The sequence below is a fragment of the Lactuca saligna genome, chromosome 9 (assembly GCF_052625555.1).
Source record: "Lactuca saligna cultivar CGN05327 chromosome 9, ASM5262555v1, whole genome shotgun sequence".
Classification (NCBI taxonomy): Eukaryota; Viridiplantae; Streptophyta; class Magnoliopsida; order Asterales; family Asteraceae; genus Lactuca; species Lactuca saligna.
In genome coordinates, this window is record NC_136425.1 from 180263882 (window position 1) to 180286144 (window position 22263).

Below are 22263 nucleotides of genomic sequence, written 5' to 3' on the forward strand. Positions count from 1 at the left end.
GTATGTCCGTGATTTTCTTGGTAACTTTATGAAGTTAAAAGGGATTAATCTATCATCAAATCAATTTATCGGATCATTATCAGATGAATTATGGAATAATTATCATGTTCTTGAGATGAGACATTTTTATTTTGTGTTTCGATTGAAGCGTATATACATATTCAAAATGAATTCAATACATTTTATCAGCATTACATGCTTTTAGGTGTTGCAAAAGAAAGAAAAAAAAGACAAAGAAGAAGGATATTTTGATACTAAAAAAGAAAAAAAAACAATAAAGAAGAAGGATATGTTGATACTCATGATGAATATGGAAGATAAGAAACAAAAGATTATGGCTTTTGGAGATACTCCCACTTGCAACTTCATGGTTCCAGAGCCAAAACATATTAGAATTTGATTTTATGAAAGATATTTTCAAAGAATATCATTCTTACAAAATGTATTCTCATTCATTCTTAAAGAATTACTGAAGAATGTTTTTTAAGGTTTTCTTTTTGATGTAATACTTTTTACATGATTTCATGATTATTCTTAGAAGAATGATATTTTTTTTCGTCATTGTATTATGTTAGAATAGTTATTGTTATGCTATGTTGATACATGTATGTTCATTCTTTAATGTTGGTTCTTGAAGTCATGTATGTTCATTCTTGTAAGAATGTATAATCAGAAAAAGTTATGTACACGTATTCATGAGTAAAGTCATGTTATTGTATATTTATTCTGTCAGAATATGGATTATTATTATATTTTCATTCTTTAAGTTAGGTAAGTTAATTCTTGTAAGAATGCATGCATAATCAGAGAAAGTTTTGTATGGTTCTTTATCAACTCTTAACTACTGAATCTGGAGAATCAAATTCAAATCCTAAATTTATTGAAATCGGGTGTGATTTTTTGGTTAGTAGCAAGAATATCTCACATTCCTTATTTGATTGTTAACCAAATTAACATAATTACCCTTAAAACCATTTTGAGCTTATTAATTATATAGGATAACCACATTTTAAATTACTAAAAATGATTGGACCACAAATGATCCCTATATCCACACAATAGTTACAATCAACATTATAACCTAACCATATATATATATATATATATATATATATATATATATATATATATATATATATATATATATATATATATATATATATATATATAGGAGTAGGATCAAATGAGATCACTTAAAAGGTTGAGAATGCGAGAACAGATCACAACCTTGTAAATATTTAGATCTATGACTATTATTAATTGGACCATTTATAAATATTTATAAAACTAGTGTGCTAAATATATAACTTTGAAATGGGAAGAAGGGTACAATAGAAAATCCCTATAATTTAATTAAATAGAAATTCCTATAATTTCTCAATCCTTCTCTCTCTACTTAACTAGAAAACCCTAATCTAATTATTTTGAAAAAATCAGCCGCACACCCCCACCTTCTTCACCACTGTTTTCGTTCTTCATCTTCTATCATCTTCCATCGTCGACCATCGCACAGCCACCATCCAGACTCCTCCTTAGTTTAAACGTGGTCATTTACACGGTTGCTTCCCTCTTTGGATCTTCACGATTTCAACAACAATAGAGTTCATTTTCTGTTAAATGGGAAAACATAGGGGAGAACCAAAAAAAAACAGAGAATCATTCAATCTGAAGTAATTTGAAGTGCAGAAGTTTAAGTCCACAGAAGATCGTATACTGATATGTTGATCTTTATTCGGAGATGCTATATTGCAATCGGATGTTACTTGGTTATTTTTCACAAAATCTGTTTTCAAGTTAATCTCGTTTGACTCGTATTTATGGTTGTAGCCTTGTAGATGATGTCATCACCGGTAAACATTAAAAGGTTTGAAGTTAAGATGATGTTACCGTCGATCCCACTTGCCGGCAAAGTTCCTCCCTTTTATACCCCACCATATTACATTAGCACTCCATTAACAATTCTCACACGCGCGTTTTTGGAAGCATTGAACATATTTTTTCTAGCATCTTAAGTAGTCCAAGGAGCATATGCATCCTCCCACATATTCTCCCCGGTTTGCCACTTTCATTTTAATTAACTTTCTTTGTTCTTCATTTTTATTAGTGAATTGTAGACCACTGTTCTTCATTCACACACCAACCCTATATTTCTTGGTTCTAATTCATCTCATACCAACCCTTATAATTAATGGAAGAGATAGCCACACAAAGCTGTAATCAGATTCAAGGTAAAATGTTTGTGCATATAAGCTGTTTGATGAAATGCGTGAGAGATATTCATTTCTGAATAGCTGGGTATTCATTTGTTAATAACAATGTATTCATTTATAAATAGCAATGTAATAATGTGTGAATGAGTGTATTTATTTATGATTAGAGGTATTCTCATTTGTGAATACCAGGGTATTCATTTGTTAATAACAATGTATTCATTTGTTAATAACAATGTATTCATTTGTTAATAACAATGTATTCATTTGTGATTAAATGTATTCTTTTATGAAGAATGATAATTTTTACACCCTTTTTATTTTCGGTTGATTAAAAAAAAGGAATTGGATTACTTGTAAATTGATATGTATTCATTTGTGATTATAGTAGTATTAATTTTTTTTAAAAAAAAAACAAAATCGTTTATGAATAAAAATGTATTGATTTGGGATTGGATTTATATTAATTTTTTTGAATAAAAAACGTGAAAGACGAGAAAAAAATACTTTTTAAGAAAAAAAAGTTAAATTTTTTAGTTTTAATTTTTTTTTGATAAAAATGTTTTTTATATTTCGTTAATAAGAAAAAAAAAGTCAAATATTTCATTCTTTTTTGGTAACTGGTCATAAACAGGGATTTTGATTGATTTTAATTTATGTTAATTTAATTAAAATATACAATTTCTAATATGTCCTTACGTAGTGATTGGTCCTGAACTGTTCTCGCATTCTCAACCTTTTAGGTGTTCTCATTTGATCATTTCCCTATATATATATATATATAGGTTTTGGAATTTCCCTATATATATATATATATATATATATATATATATATATATATATATATATATAGGTTTTGGGGAATATTTTGCAGTACCTAATATTAGATATAAAACCATAAAAAACTATATAATTTTAACAAAATTCAATAAAATCTTTCTATTGTATTTCTTATGTCCTTTATTAAAGGTTATGTTAGGTTTTGTATATATTTTTTTATGGAGTTTTATAAGTTTAATTTTGTACCACAAACTGTGTATACAAATATTTTACCAACTATATGTAGTTCGGTATATTGAAACTTAATACATAAAACTATAGTGAAAGATTGAAATTGTTCATCAAAAACCCGGTAAACCTTTTCCCATAATCCATAAAAGAAAACAATGCAAGTATACATAAGGTAGGTGTCTGGAGGAAGTTATGAAGCTTCTATTAAAGGTTCAATAAAAACACATTCAAAATACATAAATATTGATGCCGAATTACTAAATAAAAAATAATATGAGTTCAAAAGCAATAGAAAGAATCCATCAATGAAAGAAGATTGTGTTTTTTTAATCAAAATGAAGTCAATTTAGATGGTTATGTATCTAATATTACATACATGATAGTCACATATTCACTTTAGACAATCATGATCGGGTGAGGATTCGAACAATAGTGAGGACTGTGAGAACAAATCTTTAACGTTTATTTGTAAAAATTGAAGGTTGATATTCAATGTAAAAAAATAACCGTTTAAAAGTCACGTTCATTTCAGACACAAACGATGCACCAGATGCGCCCCATCCAACATCTAAATCAAACATCCAAGACGCGTGTCACACTCGGTTTAACTGAGTTTTTTTTTTTTTTTTTTTTTTTCATTTAGTTATTTTGTATAACTCTTTCTTTTTTTCTTTGAAAAGAAATTCTGAAAAAACCAAAGTTCTTAATATTTAATTTCCTACCAAATGAGCACAATCATGAAACTTTGAAAAAACAATTATTATTATTATTATTATTATTATTATTATTATTATTATTATTTTATAACAAAAACTCAGAATTTTTTTTTCCAAAAATCATAAAAATTTAAGCGATACTTCTACTCAATATACTAGTGATTTTGTAAACAAAATTTTTCAAAAATAAGTTTTTAAAGTATTTATTTTTAATTTTAAGAAATATTAATTTTTTAAAAATATATTGAACATAATATGATCCAAAATGTGATGATTTAAAATATCTATGAATTAAAAAAAAAACATTTTGATTCAACTTGTTTATGGTCCTTAATTTGTTATGATCTAAAAATATTTAAACTCAAATATTTTATAATCCTTAATTATATCTTTTATGATTCAAAATTAAATGATTTGAAATACATATTGATCTATAATTTTTTTTTGAACAAAAACTATATTTAATTGAATATATTATTGATCCAAAATCATATGATTAAAAAATGATATGATTCAAAATACTACGATTCAAAATAATTTGATTCAAAATTTTATGATCCAAAAATGATATGATTAAAAAAAAAGTATGAAAAGAAAATAGTATGATCATTAATATTCTTCTTATTCAAAATCTTATAATTGTTAAACATCAAAAACTCAAACCGATATTTAATTTAAAAAATCAAAAAATAAAAAAAATAAAAAAATAAAAGCAAACACTAAGACCTTCAAGTATGCAGTAAATATATTAAAAAAATGAAAAAAGCATCAAAACGTTAAAACTGAACATATATTTATTAATTTTTTTTGTTTTTTAACGAAAAATAAAACAAACGAAAATAAATAAATAAACTCACTTAAATGACGTTCCATTGACATTCGTCGCACGTTATTAAATAATTGAATCCGTATTAGTTACCATGGACGTGGGTCGCATGCGAACGCATCACCACAAAATATTTGAGTTTGATGTTTGTGCCCTTGACGAAATGGGAGTTGGAGAATTGTCTTAAGTCCTCACCATTTTTTATGTCATCACTGGAACCAAACCCAATATACATACATATACATATATATATATATATATATATATATATATATATATATATATATATATATATATATTGATGATCAATAGAGAACCATTATTAACAATAAACTAATAATGAGAGTCGAAAATCGTAATGATCGATGCCGAACGAAATGGATGTACACTTGTACATTGGACGCACATAGATTGAATTATACAAAATATCTCACTTATTTTTTCGTTTAAATTTCTTTTATGCCAAGTTTTTTATTGAAAAAAACCTAATATCGTTGTTCACAATTTTCCATCCTCTTTCTATAATGATCTATGTTGAAATATAAAAACGATTTTTTTTTTCGAAAAAAACTCACTTCGTTTTGATGTATTTTTTTTAATGTTTAAGTTTATTTTTATCTAAAAAAGCGTATTACAAAATAAATCTTAATTTTTTGTCCTCTATTAATACAATCAAAATCTGACTTACTATTTCAACTCTTTTATCATTCACAAATTAATTTAGTGAAATTTTGTAACATCCCCAAAATTATGACTCGAAAATTTCATTTTTAGTTTATCAAAACATGACAAGAACTACAATGTTTTCAAAACCATGAGGACACGAAATAGTTTTAGTTATACAATCAAGACAATACATAGAAAATCATCATCTGAGTATAAATCCCAAGATCTCAAATACGGAATCATAGTATTATGCGATGCGATAAAGCTGACCCTTTCCCCTTCGAGCTGGAGGTACCTGAAACATAAATTGAACTGGTAAGCATAAAGCTTAGTGAGTTTCCACCCAACATACCACATACAACATAACATACTGTCAGGCATATCTGGGTGCCCGACCTACCCTGCTGAACATATCTAGGTGCTCAAGATACCATACCAGACATATATGGGTGCCCGACCTCCCCATTGTCAGGCATATCTGGGTGCCTGACCTACTATTATCAGGCATATCTTAGGGCCCGACCTACCCTTCGGTTTTATTCCAATCGATTATAGGGTCTATCTCACCCCTACCACTACTATATAAAATCATGCATATCTCACATAAACAAAAAACAGTACATACCACTTTAATAATTATCACAAAGATAACTATCAAGCTATAGCAATACTAGTGGGATGGCATTGGTGCCTTCGACCCACAAATTCTACGAAGGGAGACTCACCTTAGCTATGAATGCTGAGTCGTACTCCACGGATGACTCGGGGTTCTTCTCCCTAAAGCATAACAACTTCCTAATTAGCTATTGGATCTAAATATAACTCCAAAGGTCCAATTCTTCCACATAAAGCAAAGGTTCCCTAATCTTTGTCCTATTGGGCCCTTTCCGCCCAAGGCCTATCTTTCATAATAAAATGTCCAAGTCCAAGTAATTAGGCTTTAAGGCCTAATATAATAATCCCAATCGTAGGCCCAAGGGTTTCAGTCCACCTGTGGGTTTGAGGCCTACAAATTATAAGCCCAACACTCACGATCCAAAACAGCCTACTAAACGAGTACGCACGACATACACAACAGGTATGCCCGGCATACTCCGACTTTGACCAGAGGTGGGAAACTGACCTGATACACACAACGTACCTGGGGGTACGCCCATCATTCCTGCCAGCCACCATAAGTTCTATCTTTTGACTTAATCCATTAATTCCTAACGTCCAGAACGCAGATCTAGGCTCCTAATAATGTCCTAAACCATAAAGTTATGAGCTTTATGCTTTTGCATGCATGTGTGGGGATTATGACACACATTAAGTCCCTAATTCGCTTAGTAGCCATCTAGCACTTACATGGTTGAGGCTAAACCACCAAGGTCTAATTTTTATTGTTCTTAACACCTCCAAGAACCAAAAAGGACATCTCATTCGGACATAAACATCTCAAACTCAAAGGACCTCAAGCATGGGACCAAAAAGTGACATAAAACACCCCACAACTAAATCTAAGCATGTAATGACCAAGTTTAAAGCTTTATACCTCCAATGGGCCAGAAATGATGCTAAACTTCTAGATCTACAAGCTCTTGCTCCTTTTTCAAGCTCATTCTTCTTCAAAACCACCAAAACAACACAAAAATGCTCAAAGTAAGCTCAAGATACATGCATGGGGGTTAGGGTTTGAGTTGGACACTTTGGGGACACTGGAGGCTGAGGGGATGAGGATTTGGAGGGTTATAAGTTGTTTATATAGGGTGCAAACCCTAAAATTTAAGGTTTACATCTGATCAACCTACGCCCAACGTACGCTTGCGTACGCCCAGCGTACGCATGGGGACTTCGTCCTCCACGCCTCACTTACGTATGCCGAGTGTACACCTTGTACGCCTAGCGTACGCCCCAACCCTCAAAATCCAATATATGCACAATGTAACTTGAATAAATAGCAAAAATATTACCTGACAAATCTCGGGCATTACAAATTTATATATGAATTAAAAAATATTTTTCATGTAATTTTATAATATTTTAACGTTTTGATTACTTATAAATTAGTTCTATAAAATCAACAAACGAGTTTATTGACATTATGAATATGAAATGTATAGCTATATATATATATATATATATATATATATATATATATATATATATATATATATATATATATATATATATATATATATAAGTTTTTGAAATTCATAATGTGAATCTGACTTATTATTATCCACATTGTGCATCTGAACAGAGTCACAATATGAATCTGAAATGATTCACAATGTGAATATGAGTTAATACACAATATGAATATGAACTGAAACTTCATCTTTTTTAACATTAATATGAATTTATGTTTAAAAAGTACCAATAAATATGAATTTTAATATAATAATTATTTTTTTTGATAAAAAATAGATCTTGACTTTTCAAAATACAAAGAAAACGAAGTGCATTTTCTTGAAAAACAACTTTCATTTTTTATATATCGATATGAATCTCTATGGAAAAATGATAAAAAATCGTAAACAGTAGTATATTCGTTTTTTTTCAATAAAGAACATGGTCTAAAAAATTACACTAAAATGGTTTTGATATAATTCGATTCATGTGCGTCCATTGTAAAAGTCTACAACATTTATTTTGCGTTGATCGCTTTAAATTCCGACGTTTTAGATTGGTTCATTTATTAAAAAAGATTAAGTATTGTACTTTTTTTTTTTTCTCTCTCTCTCTCTCTCTCTATATATATATATATATATATATATATATATATATATATATATATATATATATATATATATTGAACCTATATTTTCTCGCGAACCACTTTTAAGATGCAATTTTTTTTTGTGTGATTTTTTTTTCAAAAAAAAAAAAAAAAAAATACTTAAAGCATCAAATCGGTCATATAGAAGAATAGTAGCAAAAAAAATATATATGCATATAAGATCCATTTTTTTTTCACTTTGTCACTTTTTAAAATAAAACACATCACATAAAAAAATTCACCCTTTAAGAGTGGTTCGTAGGAAAATATGAGTTTCCAAAAGATGTGACTATATATATATATATATATATATATATATGTGTGTATGTGTGTCCTAATGAGTCTTTCACATTATCAACAATATTAGAAAAACAAGATGCTTACTTGCCGTAAAATAAAAATTATATAGTTATAATTTTAACAAATATATATTTTTTTAAAATTCATACTACATGATATTTGATATTATCTATGAAATAAAAACTTTTACATTTATAAATAAAATGTTAATTATTCTAAATCTGTACTATCAATATAAAAATTAAAAAAACGTCTCAAAGTTACAATTGAATTAGTTTTTAGATCAGAAGTTTTTAGTTTAAATTATAAGATTTAAATAGTTATTCAATAACAAAGTTTTTTTACGTTTTTATTTTTTTATGTCAATATTAAAAAAGAAAAAAATAACTTAAAAAACCAAAAAATTTTAAAAACTTGTTAACAAACATACCCTAGATTTTCCATTAGTTATACATGACCAATACTATGGAGTCATTTGATATGGTCTCTAACTGGGTCCAAAGAAGGATTGGATCCATAAAATACCAATTGACATGTTTGATAGCAATTATAGAAGTGAGGACTTGGTCCAACATGTGGACTCGGTCCAAAAAAAATAAAGGATTCGGTCCTTGATTTCTACTTGATGGACCGAGAAAAGAAAAACAAAAACACGTCGCCCTACATATTGCCGTGTTGTGGGGCTGTTTCATCCCCTCCCTCGTTATCTGCCATCAAAGAAGCAAGGATCGTGATCAACAACAATAGTACCATGATCAATCTTCATCAAAACATCAACAATATCGTGATCAAGAGCAACAAAATCAACAGGTTTTTTCTTCGTTTTTTTCGTTATTATTTCTGTATTCAGGACCAAAATTGTCCTGTACTTGATAATAATACACACACAACACCAAAAATATTTCGGTGTTCTTGTGTTCCATTCAAAACTGCTGTACACAATATTTTGGCACCTTTTTGCTGTTGTTAGACAAGCTTCCACGGAAGCATGAATGGTTTTTCTGTCAATACCCAATAATCAGGGGCAAAATTGTCAACAATTGTCCTTATATATTTGTGGTAGTGTATCTCTTTAAAGTTGTCAATGTTCTATCTTAAAGACATGAATTGTATTTAAGGGTAATATGCGACAACCCGAAAATTTTTATCCTATACGGTCAAACACTTCATTAAAAGTCAAACTCATTGCTGTTATCTTTTAGCACAATTAGGAGTTTATTTGAGCGTTCTGAGCCTTGTACACTTAAGGGATAAGTGTCGGGGTTTACCTGCTGAAGTTATAGCTCAAAGAAATGACCTTAAACACCTTTACAAGGAGTTCACGGCCACCACATGGGAGTTTACGGCCATAAACTCCATGTGGTCCGTAAACTCCATCTTATATAATGAAAAGGTGGTTATTTTTCCATTCCTACCTTTCCTTTGGCTGAAATCCTCTCAACTATCATCCCGATCTTCGTCCCCGATCTTCAAATCTCGTAAGTTTATTGTCCTAAATAGTTGATATCTTACATGAACTAGTAATCTTACATGATTTCATCCGTGAAATCATTCCATTTTGTAGATCTTCAAGTTTCACCATGAACACCAAGAACACACTAGTGTTCTTGACCAAAATCGACCATTCAAGCTCCTAGATCGTAAGTACTCTTGTTCTAACTCATTGTACACTAGGTTTAGCATGTTTAGGGCTTAGAAAACATAAAAAATCACATGATTCAAGGAGTTTACGGCCAAGACATGTTCTTGGGCCGTAAACCCCTTTTTGTGGTGCAAATGGCACCCTAACACCTTAGTAAGCCTTGGAACTTAGCATATAACCTTACACCATTGAACTAGGGACTTCAAGACACGAATTGGTACTTCATACCTTGAGTTTACGAACGTAAAATCATGGGGAAGTGGTCCCAGGCCGTAAACACCTATAAGGGCCATTCTTGGACCTTAAACCCACATAGCCTCTTGTTTAAGCCTTGGAACACTTAATCACTTAAGACACAATAGCCTTAAGCCTCATTTGGAGACCCATTTGAGAGTTTACGGCCAGGAGTAAACTCCTCTGGGCCGTAAACTCCAATAAGAATGGTCCATTGACCATAAACTCCCTTACAAGGCCTTGTACTCCTTTGTTGCAACCTAATGGCCTCCTAACACTTTGACCAAAGTGTTTTCCTCACATTAGGATGTTTATACATGTCTAATTAGTGTTATAATCACTATATATATATATATATATATATATATACACACACACACACACATATGTCTTCATATGTTATTAGGATCATTGTGTGTGTCAAAGTCTTCACTTGACACCGAACACTTGTCCAATACTTCCATCCGATCCACTCACTGCAGGTGAGTTCATACCCCTTAGTTAACCTTTTAAATGTTTATAAATGCTTTATAGGGGGTGGGGGAATACAAGTTGAATTATGCTAGTTATTATATCAATCACATGTGATTAATAACTAACATACAAATGGATGAATTACACGTTTTAGTTGTTTTACCAAACTTATTACTTCAAATGACTTTCTCAACCGTTTTTACATATTTAAAACTCTTTATCAAACTGTCTTACATATTGTATGTTTCTTTTCAAACTTTGTTACTAATGTGTTTCAAACAAAGGTTTTCCTGATATTTAAAACCGTCTTATCAAACAAACTACTTTCAAATCGTTTTATAAACTGACATCAAGTCATGTGTTCTTAGTTATTAAACTTTTCAAAGGTTTTACAAAACTTCTTTTATACTTTATATTGTTAAATACATGCCCATATATGTATAGTTATATAAGTAATGTTTAAAGGACTTAGGACAGCTAGCTCGCTTTATTTCCTTTTCCTCGTTGGGATGTGGCGTTAGGGCATCGGTTACTCGTCTGAATGTCATCTAAATATTAGTTATATATAATGTATACATATATAGACATAAAGGTTCCATTAGTCTGTTCAGTACCTTTGGGTAGCAAAGGCATACTTCTAGTTATACTCGTACATTACTAGTAACTATAATAGGTATAGTTAGGAGATATTACTTACCATTCCAAGTACAAGGAATCACACAAGAGTCAGTTCATTCATGAGTCTATACTAATACAATATATACTGTATTAAGAGATATGATTACAGGAATACAATTACAATACACGATAATAGAACATACATAACAAGGTGCTATAGCATGGAACAATTTCAGGATCTAACTATACCAATGAATCACTAATACATTGTGATAGTTATATTGGGTATACATGATCATAATAATGTGGATGTTCACGGCTTGCAACCATGTAGGGGTCGCGTTTGGTTCCCAGAATCCCTTGAGAGGGGAGCGTTTAGTATGAGATCTAGCCATCACATTATGCCTTAATACTCAATTAAGGAAATTAGTACAAAAGTAGTCACTTATTACAAATACTACAATACTTACACTGGATATATGACAGCTGAAAAAGGATAAAACTCCTGTTAATATATGATTAATACCTTTACTATGTGTCATATTCACATAATCGATGATGTAGATTAAATTTGAATAATAATAGTCGTACAGTCGGGTCTTGGTAGAAGGCTAGTTTCAAAACAATCGGGTCTTGGTAGAAGGCTACTTTCAAAACAGTTAGGTCTTGGTAGAAGACTACTTTTTATACTAGTAGGAAATATGAAATTTTCTAGGGTTTTTCAAACGTTTACAATTACTTACAAACATTTTCATAGTTATACAAACTTTTCTTCAAACATTTACAAGTCTTTCCTTTACAGTTTTTACAAGTCAAAGGCACATAAATACTTATGAATTCACCAGCTTTATTGCTGATACTCGCTTTCAAACTAACTTGTATTCTCAGGTCACAAATAGACAGGTACGACGACCAGGTTTTGTGAAGACGGAGCAGTCAAGACTCGTCTTTTATTTTGAACTTTCATTATGCTATTTAAGAACACACTTGTAATTAAAATTATACTATTAATGAAATGGATGATGTTGTTTCTTGTTTACTACTTTACATTGTTGTGATACTTTACATGACATCCTCCGCCCCAGAACGTTTCCATTGTTCTCGGTTTTGGGGTGTGACAGATTGGTATCAAAGTATTGTTTATAGTGAATTAAGTATATCAACACATAAACGATATACAGACTATAAATACAATGGGATTAAAAATACTCTGACCAAGTGTTTATACTTTAAATAATAAAATATTTAACAAAGTATACATATATGCATTCATGCTAAAATCCATGTCACAATGACAAGAACAAAAGTATTACGATTGTTGAATATCACTGGTAAGCTCGGGGATGTATGGTCAGTCCTGGGAGTGGCATAGCCTAATCAATTATGCTAGTCTGAGGAGTGATTAGCACATGCCCAAGAATGGTTGTGATGTGTCAACAAGTCTAAAAACTTACCAACACTACCACAATGAGAACATTATAACAGAACCTAAGTCTAAAATACTATAGGAGTATTTTGTGTTACTATAATTACTTAATTGAGAACTTAAAAAGGATCTTCATTACCAAGTTGATAGTTGCTAAGTGGATACACTAAGGTTATATGAAACCAAGATGTCGTAGACTTAGAATCTGTGAAATTTTTGCTTTACCCCGGTTCCTTGTGAATTTGGAGTTAAGGTCACTTATTCGAAGGCCTATCCTATTTTGATTACATATAACTGGTATGCACTTTACAAATAGTGATGTAACTAATGAAGATTATCTAATAATTATCTAGATAGTTTGTCTAATAATTATTTTCTTACCCAAATTATCGCTTATATAACATGGCTGGACTCCATCCCCACAGCAACCCGTACCTTCTGAACGAAGGCAATGTTGGATGGTTTGGAGAAGAACCAGAGAATGATCATCAAATCCCTTTGAATGATCACCATGCTGAAGACCTTTCGGATGATGCTAACTCCTTGGGTGGAATGCTTGGAAACATGGAGTGAAGAGCAAGATCAACCTATGCCGTTTAATGGAGACCGAAGCTTCTACAAAGTAAACGGAGGGAGCTCAGCAGATAGCGTTCTACCAATCCTAGTCCATAGAGTTTCCCGAAATGAAATTCAGGGCACGACGGCTCTCCAACGTATCGAAGAGGTTAATGCCAATGCAAGAATGCATACCATTCGCACCAATCACCTTGAACACACTCATGAGAGATCTGAGAGAAACCATGAGACCCTGCTACAAGCCCTAGTTGAAACTCGATCCGAAGTCATAGAGCTCCGAGTATGCCAGAGGGTGTACGAAAGATACCTGCTTGATATGGAATGTCAACTAGCCGAACTAAGGGTTCACCATAGGGGTGACCGTCATCAGTAGAAGATGCTTTACTTTCCTTCTTTGTTTTAAGGGACCATATACATGTCTGTGTTATGTGTAGCACTTTTATATGTGACTACTTTGTACTGTAAGTACGTTTAGTTAGGCCTTTATGTTGTGAAGGACTTTTCTACTCCGAATGTGATGTAAGACCTACTACAAGGTTAATTTTCCCTGAACTTATTACATCATAAACATCAATGATATTGACAGTCGGCTAACTTCTGTGTCACTCTTTGTTCAAGTACTTTCAACATACTTTCATAAGAGTCTACCTGAAACTCACGCTAGTCAAGTCATTGGACTAGGGTAATTTAACTCAGGAATCATTCCCGATTCTCTTTCAAAGGTTGGATCATGTTATCCACCAACCAATGGTACCCCGTGTTAGATCACAAACGTCTTGAGACCATTATATGAACATACTCCTACTCCGTACTAGGACTGCATCATAGGCATGTAGGTTACACCTTCATGAACATACTCCTACTCCGTACTAGGACTGCATCATAAGGATGTAGGTCACACCTTCGTGAACATACTTCTATTCCGTACTAGGACTGCATCATAGGGATGTAGATCAAACCTTCGAGAGCATACTCTTACTCTTTAATTGAACGATCGAAGCACATCTAGGGTCAATGGTAGCCTTTACTAGGAATTCTAGTTCATTAAAAAAGGATTAGTAAGAAGGTTATTATTATGACTTTCCTCGTTTATACATTCCCGAGTTATATATAACAAAGACCTGGTAGAAAATATTTCTAACTTAGTTTCTTTTCCTCGTTGGGATGTGAAACTAGAGTAGAATCACACATTCTACTATCCGCCTAGTCTTGATTATATCATAACATGTATAAGCTAAGTTTTCATGTATAATAACTCATCTCTTGTAAGAATCAAATAATATAGGTTCAACCGTAATAGCTCACGAACTCCTTTTCTTTCATGTTACAAAATCATATCGTCATCCAGAAATAGCCCACCGAGCAACGAAACCCCTATCTTTCAGATTGACGCCGCTACGTTACAAGCCGCAGTAATAGTTGTTGTGACAGCTATCCTTGCACACTTCAACTCTGGGAACACGAACAAGACTGAAAAAGGGGTTGACAATTCCGATCGTTGTAACGATTCGAACCAAAGCCACAACTCAGAGTTCAAGAATGAAAGCGTCAAGCCCAAAAGGAACGCAAGCGATTTCAAAGGCTTTCCATGTGACAGCAACTAGTGACGACCCCCGCCACCTCAACACCGGCCAAGCGTTATGAGGGAACACTCCCGAAGTGTAACAAGTGTAACTATCATCATAACAGAGCATACCCAGTATTGCAATGTACCAATTGCAATAGACTGGGGCACATTGCCCATTTCTGTAGAACCACCTCCACCACCGGAGCCATCCAGGCTTGCTATAGCTGTGGTGAGATAGGACACTATCAAAGGAATTGTCCAAAAGGAAAGAACAACGAAAGCACCCACGTCCATATAACTCCAACCCGACACATCACTTCCACCACCAATGCTAGTACAAGTCAGACATGCCAACAATGTGGTGAGACTAGACACCTCAAAAAGGATTGTCCGATAACAAAGAACTCCGACGCAGACGGGAAGATACTAAGGATCACTACCGCATGAGAAACTACCCCAGACCCACGTTAAAGTAATTAAGGCATTCGTTATAACAGACTCATAAATTGTTTAAAACTAGTTCAACTCTAGTCTTATCTTTTGCGAGATCCCGTCAGTAAAGGGACCCTCGTGCTACGTATACTTGTCTTTGGTAGTATTTTGTTCGCAATAGTATTCCTATAGTTACTCTAAAGTACAGTAACTCTGTTAAAAGTTGCACTGTTGTGTTTTGTCTGTAACGCTTGTATGTTCAAATCTAATCTCTTTACTTCCAAGTAAGTCCGATATTATCATACAATTTGAGTCGATTCGATCCATACAATACCAGTTCGTGCATCTCTTTCTCCGAAATCGCTTTTCTAATAAAGTCGTCATTCTAGAACTCCAAAGTACTCATGCATAGAGTACCTCGTGTTTCATAACCTTCTCGAAGAAACCTCAGCAAACCTCCCAAACTACCACTCGGACAGTACATCAAGTTCAATCCAAAGACCCATACGGTTGATCTAAGAATGTATACATAGGAGTCATATATAATCAAGGTTCTACATGTTTAGAATTGGTGATTTCACTTTAACTTCTTTTCCTCGTTGGGATGTGATCTTAAAGAAGAATCATTTATTCGACTACCTTTTCAATCTTAATTATATACGACTCGTATACATGAGACGGTGATTGATGAACCATGTATGACTTCTAATATGAACTTCAGGACGGAAACTGCCCAAGACTACGAGTAATCACATCGTCATACGAACAAACTTAGAACCCAATGCGACTCCTATAACCTGAGCACCCTATAGTCTCCCACCAACGGAGATACAAGAACCGTTCGAACAGCTTAATGACTACTCAAAATAGAATAAGAAGACCAAGCTCCTCACCTTGGAGAGCTCCGGTCTTATTCTTCAAGAAGATAGGCTTCAACGGGTGCGATCATACCAGCACTAATGCACCGAATCCCATCAGAACTCCACAGTTATGCGTGCTTGGGCGAGAGAAGTACTAGGATGGGTAACACCTTGGTAAGTCCTCGTGGTGCAGACCTCAACAAGATTTCCATTAGAAATCATTACCCTCTGCCTCGCATAGGTGAATTGGTTGACCAACCGCAAGGAACGATGTACCTTTCAGAAATGGACCTAAGACCCGAATATCACCAGTTACGAGTGTTAGTGAAGGATGTCCCGACGCAAATCTTCCAAACTCGATGCGGACGCTACGAGTCCATGGTGATACCCCTCGGATAGGACCCATACGCCCATAGTATTCATGAACTTAATAAATAGGGTACGCTATTTTTACTTGGATCAGTTCGTCATTGTCCTTGTAAATGACTTAGTTATCTATTCTCGTAGTAATAAGGAAATCATAAAGAGCATCTACAACAAACCATGGAAACATTACAATCAGATAAGCTTTATGCGAAGTTCTCTAAATACATGTTTTGGAATTGAAGAGTCGAATTCCTAAGACACACTATTAGTGATGTGGGAATTCTTGAGATCCCTTCCAAAAATCAAAACCATTGAGAATTAGTCAGCATCGAAGACGCCTACGAGAATTCGCTAAATTCTAGGTCTTGCTGACCTACTGTCGAAAGTTCATTCAGAACTTCTCACGAATTATAGAACCTCTTACGACTTTGACCTAGAAGGGAGTAGCCCTTGACTGGGAAGAGAAGCTAGAAGAAGAAACCTTTGGAATTCCAAGTGAGAGACCAAATTCTTTTGGAAATTCTCACCGTGGGAAAGCTTGATACGCTTTGGAAAGCGTGGAAAGCTAAATCCAAGATAGTTAGGACCTCTGAGATTCTTGCTAGAATCGGCCCTGTAACACACAAACCAAACCTACACCGCGAACTCAGTAACGTACATTTTACCCTTCACGTCTCGGACTTGGAAACGTACCTTTCTGTCAAGACCCTCGTAATCCCACTCGACGAGATCGAGATCAACAAGAACCTCACCTTCATGAAAGAAACGTAGTGACCATAGACCTAGAGGTCAAGCGGACAAAGCAACGCCGCATCCCATCAATGAAGATTTTCTGAGATATTAGCCGGGGAACCAAATTCACTTGAGAGCGTGAGAACCAATCGATTAGGAAGTATCCCTACCTCCTTGCTCGATTATTCATGCCTAATCCTTTACCTAAATTCTAATTTCGGGACGAAATTCTCTCTAATGGGGGGATGATGTGACAACCCGAAATTTTTTATCCTGTACAGTCAAACACTTTATTAAAAGTTAAACTTATTTTTTTTATCTTTTAGCATAATTAGGAGTTTATTTGAGCATTCTGAGCCTTGTACACTTAAGAGATAAGTGTCGGGGTTCACCTGCTGAAGTTATAGCTCAAAGAAATGACCTTAAACACCTTTAAAAAGGAGTTCACAGCCACCACATGGGAGTTTACGGCCGTAAACTCCATCTTATATGATGAAAAGGTGGTCATTTTTCCATTCCTCCCTTTCCTTTGGCTGAAATCCTCTTAACTATCATCCCGATCTTCGTCCCCGATCTTCAAATCTCGTAAGTTTATTGTCCTAACTAGTTGATATCTTACATGAACTAGTAATCATACATGATTTTATCCGGGAAGTCATTCCATTTTGTAGATCTTCAAGTTTCACCAAGAACACCAAGAACACACACTAGTGTTCTTGACCAAAATCGACCATTCAAGCTCCTAGATCGTAAGTACTCTTGTTCTAACTCATTGTACACTAGGTTTAACATGTTTAAGGCTTATAAAACATAAATAATCACATGATTCAAGGAGTTTACGGCCAAGACATGTTCTTGGGCCGTAAACCCCTTTTTGTGGTGCAAATGGCACCCTAACACCTTAGTAAGCCTTGGAACTTAGCATATAACCTTACACCATTGAACTAGGGACTTCAAGACACGAAGTGGTACTTCATACCATGAGTTTACGAATGTAAACTCATGGGGAAGTGGTCCCCAGGCCGTAAACACCTATAAGGGCCATTCTTGGACCTTAAACCCACCTAGCCTCTTGTTTAAGCCTTGGAACACTTAACCACATAATACATAATAGCCTTAAGCCTCATTTGGAGACCCATTGGAGAGTTTACGGCCAGGAGTAAACTCCTCTGGGCCGTAAACTCCAATAAGAATGGTCCATTGACCATAAACTCCCTTACAAGGCCTTGCACTCCTTTGTTGCAACCCAATGGCCTCCGAACACTTTGACCAAAGTGTTTTCCTCACATTAGGATGTTTATACATGTCTAATTAGTATTACAATCACTGCATATATATATATATACACACACACACACACACACACACACATGTCTTCATATGTTATTAGGATCATTGTGTGTATCAAAGTCTTCACTTGACACCGAACACTTCCATCCGATCCACTCACTGCAGGTGAGTTCATACCCCTTAATTAACCTTTTAAATGTTTTTAAATGTTTACAAATGATTTAGTGGGGGGGGGGGTTGGAATACAAGTTGAATTATGCTAGTTATTATATCAATCACATGTGATTAATAACTAGCATAAAAATGGATTTATTACACGTTTTAGCTATTTTACCAAACTTATTACTTCAAATGACTTTCTCAACTATTTTTACATATTTAAAACTATTTATCAAACTGTCTTACATACTGTATGTTTCTTTTCAAACTTTGTTTTCCTGATATTTAAAACCGTCTTATCAAACAAACTACTTTCAAATCGTTTTATAAACTGACATCAAGTCATGTGTTCTTAGTTACTAAACTTTTCTAAGGTTTTACAAAACTTCTTTTATACTTTTATATTGTTAAATACATTCCCATATATGTATAGTTATATAAGTAATGTTTAAAGGACTTAGGACGGCTAGCTCGCTTTATTTCCTTTTCCTCGTTGGGATGTGGCTTTAGGGCATCGGTTACTCGTCTGAATGTCATCTAAATATTAGTTATATAATGTATACATATATAGACATAAAGGTTCCATTAGTCTGTTCAGTACCTTTGGGTAGCAAAGGCATACTTTTAGTTATACTCGTACATTACTAGTAACTATAATAGGTATAGTTAGGAGATATTACTTACCATTCCAAGTACAAGGAATCACACAAGAGTCAGTTCATTCATGAGTCTATACTAATACAATATATACTATATTAAGAGATATGATTACAGGAATACAATTACAATACACGATAATAGAACATACATAACAAGGTGGTATAGCATGGAACAATTTCAGGATCTAGCTATACCAATGAATCACTAATACATTGTGATAGTTATATTTGGTATACATGATCATAATAATGTGGATGTTTACGGCTTGCAACCATGCAGGGGTCGCGTTTGGTTCCCAGAATCCCTTGAGAGGGGAGCGTTTAGTATGGGATCTAGCCATCACATTATGCCTTAATACTCAATTAAGGAAATTAGTACAAAAGTAGTCACTTATTACATGTACTATAGTACTTCCACTGTATATACGACAATTGCAACAGGATAAAACTCCAGTTAATATATTATTAATACCTTTAGTATGTGTCATATTCACAATCGATGAGGTAGATTAAATTTGAATAATAATAGTCGTACAGTAGGGTCTAGGTACAAGACTACTTTCAAAACAGTCGGGTCTTGGTAGAAGGCTACTTTCAAAACAGTCGGGTCTTGGTAAAAGGCTACTTTCAAAACAGGTAGGTCTTGGTAGAAGACTACTTTTTATACTAGTAGGAAATATGAAATTTTCTAGGGTTTTTCAAATGTTTACAATTACTTACAAACATTTTCATAGTTATACAAACTTTTCTTCAAACGTTTACAAGTCTTTCCTTTACAGTTTTTACAAGTCAAAGGCACATAAATACTTATGAATTCACCAGCTTTATTGCTGATACTCGCTTTCAAAATAACTTGTATTCTCTATTCAAAAATAGACAGGTACGACGACCAGGTTTTGTGAAGACGCAACAGTCAAGACTCCTCTTTTATTTTGAACTTTCATTATGTTATTTAAGAACACACTTGTAATTAAAATTATAGTATTAATGAAATGGATGATGTTGTTGCTTGTTTACTACTTTACATTGTTGTGATACTTTGCATGACGTCCTCCTCCCCAGAACGTTTCCGCCATTCTTGGTTTTGGGGCGTCATATAATATTTTCCTGCATTTGATAGGAATACACACACAACACCAAAAATATTTCGGTGTTCTTCTGTTCCTTTCAAAACTGTCGTGCACAATATTTCTGTATCTTTTTGCTGTTGTTAGACAAGCTTCCATGGAAGCATGAATATTTTTTCTGTCAATACCCCATAATCAAGTGCAAAATTGTCCACAATTGTCCATATATTTTTGTGGTAGTGTATCTCTTTAAAGCTGTCAATGTTCTATCTCAAAGACATGAATTTCTTGAAGCTTTGTGAATGCCAACTAGTCAGGAATTCTTGAAGATGTGTGGCTGTCATCATTTTTATGTCATTTGATTGAATAATAATGTTTCTTTTTCTTTTGTTTATCTTTTTCTGTAGTCATAGACTTGTTTAATAAACAATATAGTAGTACAAAAGCTTTACCATACTTGGGATGAGAAAGCAATTTTAAGTTACAAATTCCAACAATAAACATGGATTTTACTCTTATATTTGTATAATTTATTTTAATTATATTGAAGACACTAGAGTGTGGTATTTTTGTTACTTGGGATGAGAAAGCAATTTTTGTGACTATTTTTGTACATGTGTGTGTGTGTGTGTGTATATATATATATACACACTTGTGTATATGTGTGCAAATTTATGTGTTTACAGGTGTATGCATTTGTGTAACATTTTTTTTGTATATGTATGTATGTATATATATATGTATATACTTGTGTTTATGTGTGAAAATATGTGTATATACTTGCATAATATGCTAAACATTTATTTATTCCTTAGACATGGCAGAAAAGAGAAGTAGAGCTAGTTGGTCTTTGGATTTTGTGAACAAAACTTTTCTTAATGCATGTATCAAAGAACTAACAAGTAACGGTTGGGAGGGTAGTGGTCTCAAAAGTACCTCATGGAATATAATAGTTGAAAAACTAAAAAAAGAACACGACTTTGTTGTTGACAAAAAACAAATGAAATATCGTTATGACTACTTGAAAAGCAAGTATGTTGTTTGGTTGAAATTAAAAAACAAAACTGAGAATCTCTATAATCCTGTCACAAACATGTTTCAAATGACGGATGTAGAGTGGAAAGCGGAGGCGAAGGTAAACTTTTAATTTAAAACACATTATTATTTTTTAAGAAGTTTAATAATAAAATCATTTTTTCAAACAGTTGAACAAGATGGTTGAGAAATTAAGAAATACACCCCTCCTTTACCCTGATCTATGCACCCGGTTGTTTGACGGTGCGACCTCGACCGATGCTGCTAGTTGGTGACCATCTTCGACACTCCCTCATCCTGCAGAAGTCTTTACTACACAAGATTATGAGGATATCGAGATGGTAGATACTACACCTCAAATGGATATCCCAGTCTCAGCTTCAACAGTACCCCCACCTACAAGTGCATCACATGCAAGTGGAGATTTGTCTGCTCGGTCTAAAAATAAAAGACGAAAACGAAATGCACCCGCGGACACACTGGATGATGACATAAAAAAGGTTGTCAAGGAAATTATGAAGGCGGCTCAGGCGTTCGCGCAAACTAATAATCTTGACAAGGAGATGGATGAATGGATTGAAAAATTCAAAGGCTTGGAGTGGGATAATTCTGATCCGAAATACATCACTACTCTTA

General features: G+C 33.4%; 1 protein-coding gene and 1 pseudogene across 1 annotated transcript; both read left to right on the forward strand.

The window, feature by feature from the left end:
* The first annotated feature begins 16396 nt into the window (after positions 1 to 16396).
* Positions 16397 to 16515, forward strand: LOC145018923 (5S ribosomal RNA; annotated as a pseudogene).
* Positions 16516 to 21409: 4894 nt separating this feature from the next.
* On the forward strand, positions 21410 to 21902 carry LOC145017000 (L10-interacting MYB domain-containing protein-like). The gene is made up of 2 exons (XM_078975120.1): positions 21410 to 21727; positions 21798 to 21902. The coding sequence occupies exons 1-2, from the start codon at positions 21410 to 21412 to the stop codon at positions 21900 to 21902; spliced, it is 423 nt and encodes a 140-aa protein (XP_078831246.1).
* The last annotated feature ends 361 nt before the right edge of the window (positions 21903 to 22263 follow it).